The 14,599-nt window shown below is 39.1% G+C and overlaps 1 protein-coding gene across 1 annotated transcript in view; it reads right to left on the bottom strand.

Moving 5' to 3' along the window:
- Positions 1-9,030: 9,030 nt before the first annotated feature.
- Positions 9,031-14,599, bottom strand: part of QSER1 (glutamine and serine rich 1) — a 37,696-nt gene continuing 32,127 nt past the window's right edge. Inside the window, exons 10-13 of the mRNA XM_056850976.1 lie at positions 12,689-12,786; positions 12,136-12,288; positions 10,804-10,899; positions 9,031-9,193 (exon numbers count right to left, since the gene is read on the bottom strand). Of these exons, the coding sequence (XP_056706954.1) occupies positions 9,053-9,193; positions 10,804-10,899; positions 12,136-12,288; positions 12,689-12,786 (488 nt within the window). The 3' untranslated portion in view covers positions 9,031-9,052. The remainder of the gene's footprint in view (positions 9,194-10,803; positions 10,900-12,135; positions 12,289-12,688; positions 12,787-14,599) is intronic.

The following is a 14,599-nucleotide window of genomic DNA, read 5'->3' as shown; positions in this document are numbered from 1 at the left end:
AAATGTTTGAAGTGGCAGAAATGGCAAAACTCACAGCTATTCTAAATGAAGAAAATGACGTTCGGTTTCTGGGGGAATGGGAGGCGTGGATGCATTATTGTGAATATGAGTTAAAATTGGGAAGAATGGAAGAATATTTTCTAATCTGATCCAGAGGATTATTTTTGGTTTTTTTTATAATGAATAAGCATAATTATATTTACTAACAGATTATGGTTTTTTTTATACAGGATATTGATAGTTTATTAAGATTAGATTAACTACGACGAGATGAACTTTTTATTAAGAGGAAGATAGAGGTGAAGGGGAAGTCAAAATTTTCCATTTCTTTTTTTTTCTTTTTTTTCTTTATTATAAGTTATGGAACTATAACAACTTTAGGTTAGAATTGAAATTTTATATTGTCATAGATGTTGTTTAATGCAATGGAAAATTTTTAGTATAAAATCCAATAAAATCTATATAAAAAAAAAAGAAAAAGAAAAACAGGGAAAGGTGATTATTTTTTTAACAAAAAGTATTCAGCTTCCTTGAATGAGATACCTGCCACTTATATAAACTGCATTTTTGAGACAATTGCATTGCTACTTTTCTTTCCCTCCCCTCTTTAATAGCATTGCTACTTTTCAAGGAGAGTTCATAGAAGAACTGGAGATGGTTCATATGATTAACACTTTGTTAACTATGGAAATATAGGAGAAAGTAGGCATGTCTACATTAAGAATGGCGATCTCATGCACTGAATTTTAAACAATCACAAAAGGTAAATGTTTAGGATTATAGCCATGTAGAAATGCCTGCCTTGTCAACCTTGAAAAAAACTAGTTGTTTTTTTTAAAAGTGACTTAACATCCTGCTCACAAGCTCACTGTAGTTGAAAGTAAATTCCTCTGATTTCAGTGGGGATTGAGACTGCTTCATAGGTAAGTGTACATAAAGCTGCAGTAACCCTCAGAACACTTAACACCAATTGAATTAAATAAAACTTACTTTTCAAGTAGAGATGAAAAATTTGTAATTGCCTGATTTGATATACCTATTTGTCCATATTGTAAAGCCTGTAATGCCATTTCCTCCACAAGTTCTTCTCCCACTCATAATGTTCAATTGGATTCTGCACGTGTGGTCAGTTTTGCAGGCAGATGAAAAGATGTTTAATGTTAAACCCTTCTTCTCTATGAAACTTCTGTGGATTTCTGTGGCTGCTTCCAGGCAGAGGTTTTGCTATGGTTTTATGTTCAAACTTGGATTTTTGTTCTTGTTTGTTTTGGAACATCTACATGACAATATCCCATTTTTTGGCCTGCTTTCGTGTCTCCTGATTTGCTGCACTTTTTGATGGACCTGGCTTGTATCATAGCCGAAGTATATTTGCATACTGTGTTAGGTTGCCAACCTCCAGGTACTAGCTGGAGATCTGCTATTACAACAGATCTCCAGCAGATAGAGATCAGTTCACCTGGAGAAAATTGCCACTTTGGCAATTGGACTCTATGATATTGAAGTCCCTATTCCCAGATTCCAAGGCACAAACGTCTATGCTCTTGTAACTCTAACTCTATTGACACCATTGATCACATAATTTTAGAATGTCCTCTTTATGAATGTCTGCGGGAAAGATTGCTATCTACTTTATTAGCTACCAAAAGATTTTTGAATAATTATCTTAAATGTCAGTTTCTTTTGAACAATTCGATCCCTGAAATAACTAGGACGGTGGCCCAATATCTCGCAGAAGTGCTTAAGATTAAAACTGCTTTTAATTAGTATATTTTATAATATCTTAGTTTATATGGAGTTTTATTGTATCCGTCCAATCTATATTATGCTTTAAGTGTATTTTATATGGATTTATGATTATGGCATTGTAATTATGCCAATAAAGGTTTGTGTTTTTGTTGTAAAGCAGGTATACAAACCAAACATTTATTGATAATATTGAAGTCCCTCCCCAAACCCCACCCTCCTCAGGCTCCACCCCAAAGAAGAGGAACCTGGCAGCCCTATGCCATGTGGAAGGGGAAGGTGTGGACTCTTGCAGGCCCTGTTTACAGCAGCACCTCAGCCCCCTCGCAGCCATCTTCCCCCCACAACTTGGGAGTCTTCAGGTTTTAAAACAGGAAGCATTGTAGGTTGTAACATTTTATTATCACAATCTAATAGCTCCTCTGAACTCCCAACTTTTATTTCTTTTTCTTTTTTTTAAGTATCTAGCCCTTGTTTCTGCCATATAAGGGAAAAGGCAATTGGTGAATTTCCTCATCTCTGCAATGAAAGCTACACAGAATCATTGCAGTGCGGAAGGAGCCTGTGATGCAATATGAACGAAGAAGCTGGGACCGAAAACCTCTGAAAACCAGATTCCAAACCAAGCCAAGATAAAATTATTCTATCAGTAAAAAAAATTAGAAATTATTTTTAAAGGGTTTAAACTTTTTAAAAAAGCACCTAGCCAAACAGTGATGCTAGGTTTTTCCAAGATAATGCCGGGAATGAGCACTGAATTCCTATAGCAGTTGTTCTTGGGCATTACCTTAAGAGTGACTGCTGTAAAAAAACTGTTCTGCTATTCACATGACAAAGGTCGTCATGGAAGCAATTCCTGAACCTTTGGCACAGGCAGAGTTCTTCTCTTGTAATTGAAAAGACATAAATTGGTACACAGGGAAGAATGGTGGTTAGCATCTTTATGACAGTTGATGGGGTTTTAGGCTGAGCTGTTTGGCCTGCGTTTGCAGGTATCTATTCTGGGTGTGGCTCTTACGGGCTCTAAAACCCTTAGCTTGCAGCTGGAGATTCTAACAGTGCAATCCCGTGCAGAGGTACTCTAGTCTAATCCCACTGATTTCATTGGGCTTAGACTGGAGTAACTGCATATTTGAATTGTACTTTTATAAGCTTCTTTGGATCCCCATAGGGAATCAAGATAGGATACTGAATAGTTTTTTTTAAAGGTTAGTAATGTGTGTGTGTGTGTGTGTGTTAAGTGCCGTCAAGTCGCTTCCGACTCATGGCGACCCTATGAATGAAAGTCCTCCAATATGTCCTATCTTTGACAGCCTTGCTCAGATCTTGCAAATTGAAGGCTGTGGCTTCGAGTCAATCCATCTCTTGTTGGGTCTTCCTCTTTTCCTGCTGCCCTCAACTTTTCCTAGCATGACTGTCTTTTCCAGTGACTTGTCGTCTCATGACGTGACCAAAATACGACAGCCTCAGTTTAGTCATTTTAGCTTCTAGGGTCATTTTAGCTTCTAGGGTCAGTTCAGGCTTGATTTGATCTATAACCCACTGATTTGTTTTTTTGGCAGTCCATGGAATCCGTAACACTCTCCTCCAACATTAGTAATGTATGCAGTGGATTATAACAGAAAAAAATCCTTGTGAGCCATGTTGGTAATATTGAATGCTTTGTTTTCCCCAATAGAAACTATAAGTCAAGGGAGTAAAAGATGAGCTCAGCTTGCCACATCTGGCCTCAATATGTGACAAGTATCCACATTCCTTGTTGTATTCCATTCCTCATTTAATTAGATCTTCAGCCAGCTTGTGACCAGAACATATGAAAATGTTTGTAAAACATCATAGCCAGCTTTCATGCACACAAAATTAATTGGCAGGGAGAAAGCAGGTAGGGAACGAACAGCCAGATATTGCTGACGCATGGGCTTTGGAGCTGAGCCAGTACTTTAAGGACCACAGTGAAGAAACTGTCATATTAGTAGTTAATAACGGAGGATTGTGAAGTAGGCAACAGTATTGGTCCATTATAATATGCCAATTGAAACTGTAAAATTTAGTCTGTTTTTGTATGACACAATATAGAGAAACTAAACATAAGCCACTTTATTGGCCAAATTAATTTTTAAAAAGAAAAGCTGAAATAAAGTGTTCATAACATCCTTGTCTGTCCTTTTTTAACATGGAAGATGCTGATTCACTCTAGGAAGACCTTTCTTGTGAAGGAGATTTTTTTGGTTAATTGAGTTGCAGTTGTTTATTGTGAGAGGTAAGCTGGCAGTGTTGTGTACATCAGCCTTCAGTCTGAACTCAGATGTTCTTGTTAAAATGCACAGCTTCACTACTTTGCCTAATCACAAATGAATATTTCTACTGCTCTAAGAACACAACAGAATTTACCAGCAATGTATAGATTTATGAACTTTAAAAAAAAATCAACCTGTTTTACAACCAGTGTGGTGGTGTGGTTAAGAGCGGTCGTTTGGAGCGGGGGACACTGATCTGGAGAACTGGGTTTGATTCCCCACTCCTCCACATGAGCGACGGAGGCTAATCTGGTGAACTGGATTTGTTTCCCCACTCCTACACACGAAGCCAGCTGGGTGACCTTGGGCCAGTCACAGCTCTCTTAAGAGCTCTCTCAGCCGCACCTACCTCACAGGGTGTCTGTTGTGGGGAGGGGAAGGGAAGGTAATGGTAAGCCTGTTTTGAGTCTCCCTTAAGTGGTAGAGAAAGTTGGCATATAAAAACCAACTCTTCTTTCTTTGGAAACTCATAAACCATTTTTTCCTTGTAGGGAACAGCAGAAATGTCTGACAGTGAAAATGCTAGGGGGAAGCTGCCCTACAGATAGTGGCTACTCGAAACAACGTGTTAGCTAGCAGCAAGCTGTCAAAGAGGTTCTCAGAGAAGCTTGCAGCTGGCCAAAACTGGCCATGGCTGCAACTTCTGCCAAGCAGGAATTATATCAAGCGTGAATGACTGATCATGTGCATTTATTCTTCTCAATACAACACCCTCCTCCTGCACCTGAGCGCCAAAGGCAACTTCCAGTGTGGTATGCACAGTTATAGTGACACAGACACTAACCCCACCCCAAACCCTTGTCTTAATTGTGACCACCAGGAACACACATTTTAATGATTTCAAAGATGTTTTAAGGAGGCCAGCAAGTCTCCCAAACAAGTTAAGACACACCACGTGAGTTAATAGAATGGAAAACTGTACACATTTTATAAGTGATCTAAACTCTTGCCTCAGACACCCAGTTTTTAAAAAACATCTCAGTTAATAAGCCACTGAACAATCTTTTATTAAAAAAATGTTCCACTTTAATGTGTTTAGTAACATCAAAACGTTACAAAAAATCATGACTCTTTTTATAACTCTATACATTTTTATGGACCACCTGAAAATTGGACTAAAAAGCAAAAGGTATCTTATTAGTCCTAGCCTAAAGTTTTGCAATACATAGAGGAGATAAGCATTACCATGCATTTGTGAATGATGTGAACATTAACTTAAAAAGTAAGATATATAGGATGTGCATTGTGTAATTTATAAAAGTTGTTAGCGTATAAAGCCAAACATAAATTGTGATCAGCAAAATCTGAACTATACACTCATATTTTCAATTTCCTATAGTTTTGGCCTGTTCATTTTTAAATTACTTTAAATAGTAGTAAAAATTTAAATATTTAAAATATATTTCCTCTATGAAGACTGTTTATTGGAAGACTGGTTGAGTTTCCTTTTCAACATATATTACTTAAAGCAGTAGAGAAAAACGATGCAACATCCAGGCGAAGAAAGCTGTACAAATCATTTGTATCACTGATATGATGTGAAGATTGAAGGGAAAAGGTGAGAGTATATGACTTTAGAAATCTGTTTTGCAGAACACAAACACACTTGTCGGAATGCCAATTTTCAAAAAATGGAAATAATTTAAATGTTGAGTCTTACACCTAATTGATACTGCAATCTGAATACATCAGAGCACACTTCTGTGGCCACAACCAGTTCTATCATCTAAAAAAATGATATTATGCAAATGCAGAGGTATGGCCACATTTTGTATGTGCAATGCCTGCAGAAGGATAACATCTGTATCAGCTACAGTCCAACCATGTACATTAGAGTGGAATCAAGTCCCAGTGATTTCAGATCTTACGTATACTCCTATGTGAAATCCTATGTAACTCCAATCATTTGAGGATGCTGACTGTTCCTCAAAGGCTCTCTGGCACACATTCTTCTTGGTAAGAAGAAAGCACTGATCTAAAATTCTATCTTTATTGGTACTTCTGCATTGTATAGAATGTTTTTGTTACAAATCAACTATTTCTCAGGTAGCGTTGCTGTTACTCTTATCTCCTTGGTAACCCTGTTAATTGGATTATAAGCTTGTATTTCCTCCTGTAACTTTAGCATACGAAATTTTAAATCTTCATTTATGTTTTGGTTTATGTGTCATTTCATTTCCCTGAAAAATACTGCATTTTGGACTCTGCCAAACAAAGCACAAGTGCTGGCTGTCTAGCACAATTACTTCCCTAACAGCTTTTTAGGGATTATTCAGCAAAGAAATTAATGATGGGGAACTGTTCGTGAGACAGAGCTTTTCTCCCACCTTAGATCTTGCCATGTAATGCTCAGCCACAAAGAATCATTGGCTACGCCTTAGGGTGTAATCTCACTTAACATGGGGGAATGATGAGGCCCAACAGGTTCTGTGTGAACTGATCAGCACCCTAGAAGAGATGCCAGAATCCTTTTCCAGACTTGGCCCGATATCAGACATGAGGAATTTCTATGGCAAACATGAAAGAAGGTTCCTGAATGTAGGAAGTTTAAAACATGGTGGCTTAGCAAAAGACAGAAGAGTCCTTTGCGTTCTTCTATGGTCCCAAAACATTACTTGGGCATCACTTCTCCTAATAGTCCCACCACGGGAATAAAACAAAGCTGAAGCTGTATTTTATGTATGGCACAGGGCAATCCCTAGCACTTTATTCAGTTAGAATAACTCGCAACAATCAAGAATGAAGGTTTGCTTGAGATGAGATACCTCTAAAAGTTAGTTACAGAAACAGAAGAACATTTGAAAAAGTTAAGAGAACTTGTCTTGTTTGACTACCCCTTCCTGAAGGGTTCATGGTGAGCAAATTCTACCTTATTTTATAATTAATGAGCCAGTCACGCAACAAGCCTTCATTTGTTCCATTAAAGTACATCTTTATATATTACCCTGCCTTGTAGAACTCTTTACTATTAAGAGTTGTGAACCATCAATTGGCTGATTCACCTTCAAATTCTGAATTCTAAAGGCAGAAATAAGAATGACAACTCTGCATCTCTTCCACACCCTCTCTTTCTCGGGAACATGTGTATGCTGAGGTTTCAGATAAGATTAAGCAGTACTGGCTTCTTCCTTGCAGGTAGACTTGTATCTCACCAATAAAATGTGAAAAGAGATAATTTCAGGTAGAGGGTTAAAAATGCAGCCATAACACTGTAAACCTATAGACAATTAAATTCTTGTATAGGACCACTTGAAGTACAACATACCTACAGTCACAGTAAATAGAACCTGGCTTATCGAAGGCAAGTGCAGTATAAAGAACCTTCAAGACACATGATCATTTTTCAAATACCAATAAAGTAATTTTCCAAATTTTCAATTCCTGCATCTCCGTCCCCCAAAACTGAAGAAAAAGGTACTGTATCCACATAAAACAACTGAAAGTATAGAGGTTGTCCAACATAACGAAGATATCAAGATGTTGTCCTTCGATATTTTGAAATCCTAGTTTAATTGCTCATTATCACAGCCCTTCATTATACTTTACAAATCTAAGGTGCAATGAACATATTTACAACTAAGGAAAATACACCATGCTACATATAAGAATATCCTGGTTGGCTAGTGAACAAGGAATCCTGCGTTCTTGGCTGAAATTAAGGCACTAAGTGGCAGAGAAAGGACAAATCAATTATTTTTTATAAATTATTTGAAGAAGATACGTCCAGTCTTTTCACAAATCCAAGCAGAGGACTCAGTGGCTGAGGTAAGGCATTCTGTTGGCAAATAAAATTTCCTACTGATCTGAGATTAACACATCTGTCGTCTAGGTGGGACCTACTGGCCCTACTGATTAAAAAAAAACTCAGAGAAAAACTACAAAATATGTCTGAGGATTTTAAAGGCACCAAGAAGCAAACAGTTCTGCCATTACCAGTTCTAGAACAAAATTATGCCTGCTGTGTTTTAACACTGCATCAGTCTTTGATTTCCAGAAGACAGGTGTAGCTCTTCACTTAAACTCTCAATTAATCATCCAATTGTACTAAGAAATTTATTCTTATGTATCAGAAAATAAATGCAGTGTCTAAACACAACTGCACTTACAGAGCAAACTTATAAAGTCTAGAACATCTTATTCCTGGTTAACACTGAAGGAAGCCTGTATAAACAAAATGTTTATCTCAAGATATATAGTTTACAATATGAAATTAACATATAAAATGAACAGGATTTACCGAAAACAATAGAAAGTATTACAAAGATACATGAAACAATTATAAGTCACAATATTTCCTCTGTGAAAAATACAACTATTAGTGAGATAAAATGTACAATTAATTTCTTTCCAAAGGAAAAAAAGCACAGAATAATGGAAAATGCTTTTCTTCAAAAAACAAAAACAGGAAAAATAGGTCATTGTTTTCATTACAATATAATTTGACAAAATACCAGTCCTGGGATTGCACCAACTCCATGTTCAGTCTCCTGAACACAACAGCAGTAAAAGGAGTCCATAGAACAAGAATTTCCTTTTTATGGTGATTTTTCATATACAGAATTTTCTGTCACACTAACTCTGTTTACAAAATGTACAAGATCTACTTAATAAGTCAGCCAAATGTAAATATTAGTTTACCAACCCAGACTCTTTCTAATATTCAGAGTCAGAAAAAGCCATGATATTTTAAGTGTTGCTTTCATCACAGCCAAAAATATATATATAGTGCATGCTTTGATCATCTTGTCAAAAATAAACCTAAGTTATTTCAATACAAGAGTTTACAAAATACAAAAATCATTCTTCAGGTTAAAAATGCAGTGAGGTTTGCTTGTGGTTCCATTTGCGTGGCAGCATAACCTTTCCTTATAAGCCAAGGAACCAAGAACACCACTTGTTCCACTGACGCAGAATAGTCTGGCATGATTAGGCTAACCAGAGACTTCTTTGAGCATTCAAGTTTATTGTTATGAATATTGTAGAAAAAACATGAGATTTGGGACAGTTTGTTAGGAACATTTCTGCTGTACATGACTCAGAAGTTCACCAAACTTCTCAAAGAGTTCTTCTACCCATTTCACATTTTTCATGCAGTACTGTACAATCTCCTCCTGGCCTAGATCTGCATTCTTTTTTTGAGCAGAAGAAATCTATTGAGGAAAGACCAAACAAGCAGGACAGGATTAGTTTTGTCAGTATTTACACCTCAAGTAGTCAGAACTTTAACTTGAGGGCGGGATTCAAAGCCAAATAAATAAATAATGAATAATATATGCATCCTCTCACCACAAGTATTTATTTTGTGACAGATGGCCAACTTCAACACAAGCAAAACAAATCAGGGGGACTGTACAGAGGGAAAGGGGTTAAAAATCAGCCCTCTTACCTTCTGTAAGCAGAGCTGCAATGATGGAGAAGAGGCAGGAGGGCGGTTTTACTCTCTTCCCACTCTACAGTGTAACCTGTGTGGCTATTCGTCCACACAGGTCCCATGACTACACGAACAAACTTTTATGGGGGAAGGATACAAGGGAAAGATCTGTGATCCTCATTGCCCTTGGATCACTGAACGCAACCTATTTGCATGATTATCAACCCATAAGGAACTGCTGATGGACTGGTTCCACAGAAGCCAGCTTTAATACCTATGGATCTATTACACATTTAACATGCGCTGCAATATATGGACCTATGTACACTTGTATCAGTACACAAGTATCAGCAACAGCGTTTCATGTTTTTAAAAGCTTGCATTTAAACACAATTATTGCTGAACAGAGAATCTCCTAAGATCCTGTGGTGTTACTATATCAATACATTTAATTCTTAATGTGGCCCCATCTGTGGATACCTAAATCAGGAGATTGGAGCCATAAGCAAACAGACAGATCTTCCTACAAATCTGAGAAAAGTCCCCAATTTGCAGACAAATCTGAAGTTAAAAGAAAGAAGAAACCAGTACGGGGTGGGGGGCAGATAAAATTCCCCAAGATGATAGAAGCAGTGCCTGTTGCTTTAAGAAAATGATATTATCTGCTTTGGGCCCCCATTGTAGAGAAAGGTAGAGTGTAAAAGAAGTACATAAACAGTAAATATAGGTGAAGATGGAGGGGCAGATAACAAGTAGGTTGGTTGGTGGGTAGGAGGGAAGGAAGGAAGGAAGGGAAAGGAAAGGGGACAAGATGACAGGCTGCTAGGAAGAAAAAGGAAACAGTATGGGGGAGGGGGATTCAGTGGTGCTCCCACAAGTAATTTTGGGTTCCCCACCATGCAACTGGGTCTAGGAGCCGGCTCCATGCAACTCAGCCAGAGTTTTCTTGGGGAGAGGTTGCTGGGGGAGGAACGAAAGAAAAGCTCTAGACAGAGGGCAGACAAAGATACGTTGGCTGATGGATGGGATGAAATCAGGGATAGGGAAGAGGATATAGGGATGCAAAGACGAGGGAAAGAAGAAATAGTGTGGGTGGGGGATACTCAGGTGCCCTGCACAAGTCTTTGTGGGTTCAGCACTGCGTAACTGGGCCTGGTCCAGCACCAACAGCTAGCACCATGCAACCAGGCACAGCCTGATGCCTGGCACTGCACAACTTGGCCAGAGTTGTTCCAGGGAGAGGCTGTTGATGAGGATACGCTGAAGATGGGGGACAGAAAAGATAGGCTGGCTGGTGGCTGAGGAGGTGATACAGTCCTTGAGGGTTACCCTCCTTGTACGATTTTTCTGTTGCATTGACTGGACTCCATAATATAGAGGAACACTCACCTCTACTTTGCATCTCAGAAACATATGGTATTTGTAGTGATGGAGTGAGTGATACAAAGAACACAATGGTATTTTTTCTGGATCTACAGCAAACTCCTGCAGAGACAAATAGTTGTTAGGTAACTATAGATAATAGGTTTCTGGGTATAAATATTTATCCCAACAAACCATAAATAAAGTATAGCTGTGAATATTCTCTCCAACATCATACTCCAACATCATACAGAATGGAGTTTATTAACATCAGACTGAGCATAACTGCTCCACTTTGCTTCCAGTAAAATGTAATTTCACATGGGTTTTCCAGTTCTTTTATTAGGAGATAATAGTAGATTATTTAAAATTTCAAGCATTAATAACTCTTGCTGTACTACTTCCTTTTGCAGGGTCATTATCACCAATATAAATGTGAAAGTCACATGAGCAAAGGCGGCCCTTACCATCTTAGGCTGCAACATAGCTGGGAACAGATCATGTGGTACAAGAGAAAGGCAAGTATAAATTCTATCCCCCTCCCCCTTTGTGCAGCTGGGTCTCCCAGAAACACCCTGCCAGATTGATGGTAACTTTAGTAATAGTCTAGAATTCTGCTTTAAGGAGGAATCTATACTTTCTTTAGTAGGCACCAAACAAAAGATTCAACCAGGAGATTGACTCTGGTAAATATCAAATGCAATAGTGCAATAGTGCAGTCTAAGTGAAGAAAAATGTTTTTTCAACTCAAGTTAGTTAAGGCTCTCAAGACAGAAGAAACTGTAGAGATTCAGAACAAAGATTATGAGGACCAAAGAAGCTCACGGTATTAATTAAACCCATTTCAATATTTACACGGCCAAAGGTGAAAATTACAACAGCAGATGACAAAGTATGTACTAAAAGCCCTGAAAGATACCAGCGGGCAGGCAGCCAAGGATCAAGGGATGAGAACGAGAGCCCCCTGCAAAAACACATACGTGTGCATGGAGGCCTACCAACTGATTCCTTACCAGAATTAATCAACACAGTAAATGGTGGAGGTAGGTTAGTACTTTTCTCCCCCAGCAACTACCCGCATTTATTTTCGGGAAGTAAAGTGTTCCACTCAGAACTCATTGTCTATTCCCAACTCAAATATATTCACCAGTTTAGAATAAAACTGCATATTGTGCTTTCAAGGATGAAGGTAAAATAAAATGTTATTTAAGATACTGCAATGTGCCAACTGCTTAAATTTTTTAATCAAAGTATCACATTTAGCATGACATTTCAAATATGCATGCAAACCACAATCAAGAAACGATTCTGCATTGTATTAGTGTACTTTGAGAAACAGGGCAGCAGAAACACACATACCTGTGCTAATTTAGTGGTTGCTTTAGAAATCTTCAGTGTTTTCTTGTTGTAAGCTTTCCCATTCATCTTGATTCTTGAAACTCCGCTCACCCCACTTTTAGTTTTAGAATCACGATTGATTACTGTTAGTTCAGGAAAGCTTTCCAAAGCAGCCTTAAAACACAGCATAAAAGCAGCAAATTAACAGACCGTAAAGGATTCTGCTGTAGAAAATCTGTCAGATGAGCATGCTAGAAGTTTAGCGAAGATCTTTCTATAACGCAAACAATGGCAGGACTAGACAGAAACCACTACAATTCATCATTTAAAAATCTCTAGGGGAAATCTGGTCCAGAATCTCTACCTCATTTAAGTGAAGATAGAGATTAACAATATAGTATAGTAATTGACATACATAGCAAAGCTCTCTTTCATTTGCTAACAAACAGTAAAATAAAATAGAAATCTAGCAGTAATTGTTGTAGCTCACAGTTACGTATTTGCCTTGCATAAATTGAGCAACACTTTCCATAATGTTTCCAGTAATGTAAAGAGTGTAAACGACAACCTGTACCTTGAAAGAGCGCTCCAAGCGTAATTTGGAGAGCAGCCTTTTTCTATTTTCATTCAACATACCGTCAATTTTTCTCATGTGAGGCAAAAGTAGCTCATCTGGGGAAAAAATGCAATATGATAGTTCAAAACAAATGGAAAGCAAGTGGAGCACACTGCTATGGCGATGGGCTGGAAAAGATAGCAAGTGATGACATATTTTGTTTTCACGCTTGTAGAAAGGGCTTGATTAATGTGCTGTACAGGTGGGACAGACCCAGAGATAATGTAACTCTATGCTCTGAAAAAGGGCAGTTCTTTGTACATCTCTACCACAACTGGTATATAATCAACTAGATTATAATCATACTTCAAGAACAGAAGAAACTCAAGTGAGGTGCATCACAGAGCTATCTAGAAAGACAAGAAACATACTCGGTACAATAATCAGATGGAGCAAAAGCATACAATAAACTGTAAAAACTGTTATAGGCACACAGTAAATCGGTATGCTGGCTGCTGTTGACTGTTCTCACAGTAGAGCAAGCAGTGGTGGAGAGAGCTCCAAGCACTAGCCATGGATGCCACCAGCTCACAGTCAGTACCTATGACCAGGGTGCCCGCTGCCACGAACCATTGCTTCCTGCCTCAGTGCTGGTAATCAGCTGTATGGTGGACAGCGATTTAAAGGACTGGAATGCCATTCCTTTTGAACCTGCCTGCCACACAGCTCATCAGCAGTTTGGGGGGGGGGGCTGCTTATTTTGGCCAAGGGTGACGATGCCCATGACCAGGAACCCCACTGAGGCTTGCTGCCTGCTCCTCCTCAGCCTCCTGAGCCAGTGTGGTGTAATAGATAAGAGCGGCGGTTTGGAGCAGTGGAGAAAGGGGTTTGATTCCCTGCTCCTCCACATGAGTGGCGGAGGCTAATCTGGTGAACTGGATTTGTTTCCTCACTCCTACACAGGAAGCCAGCTGGGTGACCTTGGGCTAGTCACAGCTCTCTTAGAGCTCTCTCAGCCCCACCTACACAGGGTGTCTGCTGTGGGGAGGGAAAGTGATTGTGAGCTGGTTTCATTCTTCCTTAAATGGTAGAGAAAGTCGGCGTATAAAAACCAACTCTTCTTCTTCTCCTCTTAGGGTGTGGAGGAGCAGAAAGTGGGTACCCACTTGGTAACTGGCACGTCTGGTTTGACTAGCAAACCCTGGGTCCCCAAGGATGCCAGTTATCCCAGTTTTTACTGTATTCCAGTTTGAATGAAACTCCTCCCTAGTTCTAAATATAGTGATTCACAACCCAAGAACTGTGAGTTTACAAAGAATGTATCTCATTACCACTTTAACAGCAGTGCATCTTGAGCCAATATCTGCACCCCCATACTGATCATTTCTCATATCTCCACAAGCCAACACAGATAAAAAGCAAGCACTAAGCCCAGGAAACCAACTGCCTATCTGCTGTACTGAGCCTTTCAAGTACCACACTGGATGGGATCCTAATCTTCCTTACATTCCCCTAACCTTAGAGGTCCTGTGACACTGAAAAACAAATGCTGAAGACTGGGAACACTTCTGGGGAAAAATGCCATGTGGCACAGGAGGCCACAGAAAGGAGGTTAACTGGATGAAACCACCTCCACCCATTGCACTTGCAGATCTCAAGCAATGGGCCAAACTTTCCACCTGAACCTAAGAACATAAGAAAAGCCATGCTGGATCAGACCAAGGCCCATCAAGCCCAGCAGTCTGTTCACACAGTGGCCAACCAGGTGCCTCTAGCAAGCCCACAAACAAGACAACTGCAGCAGCACACTGCCTGTGTTCCACAGCACCTAAGATAACAGGCATGCTCCTCTGATCATGGAGAGAATAGGCATCATGACTAGTATCCATTTTAACTAGTAGCCATGAATACCCCTCTCCTCCATGAACA

Source organism: Euleptes europaea, chromosome 6 (genome assembly GCF_029931775.1).
Source record: "Euleptes europaea isolate rEulEur1 chromosome 6, rEulEur1.hap1, whole genome shotgun sequence".
Lineage (NCBI taxonomy): Eukaryota > Metazoa > Chordata > Lepidosauria > Squamata > Sphaerodactylidae > Euleptes > Euleptes europaea.
Note: the sequence above shows the minus strand (reverse complement) of the source record. Positions and strands in the feature narration are given on the sequence as shown.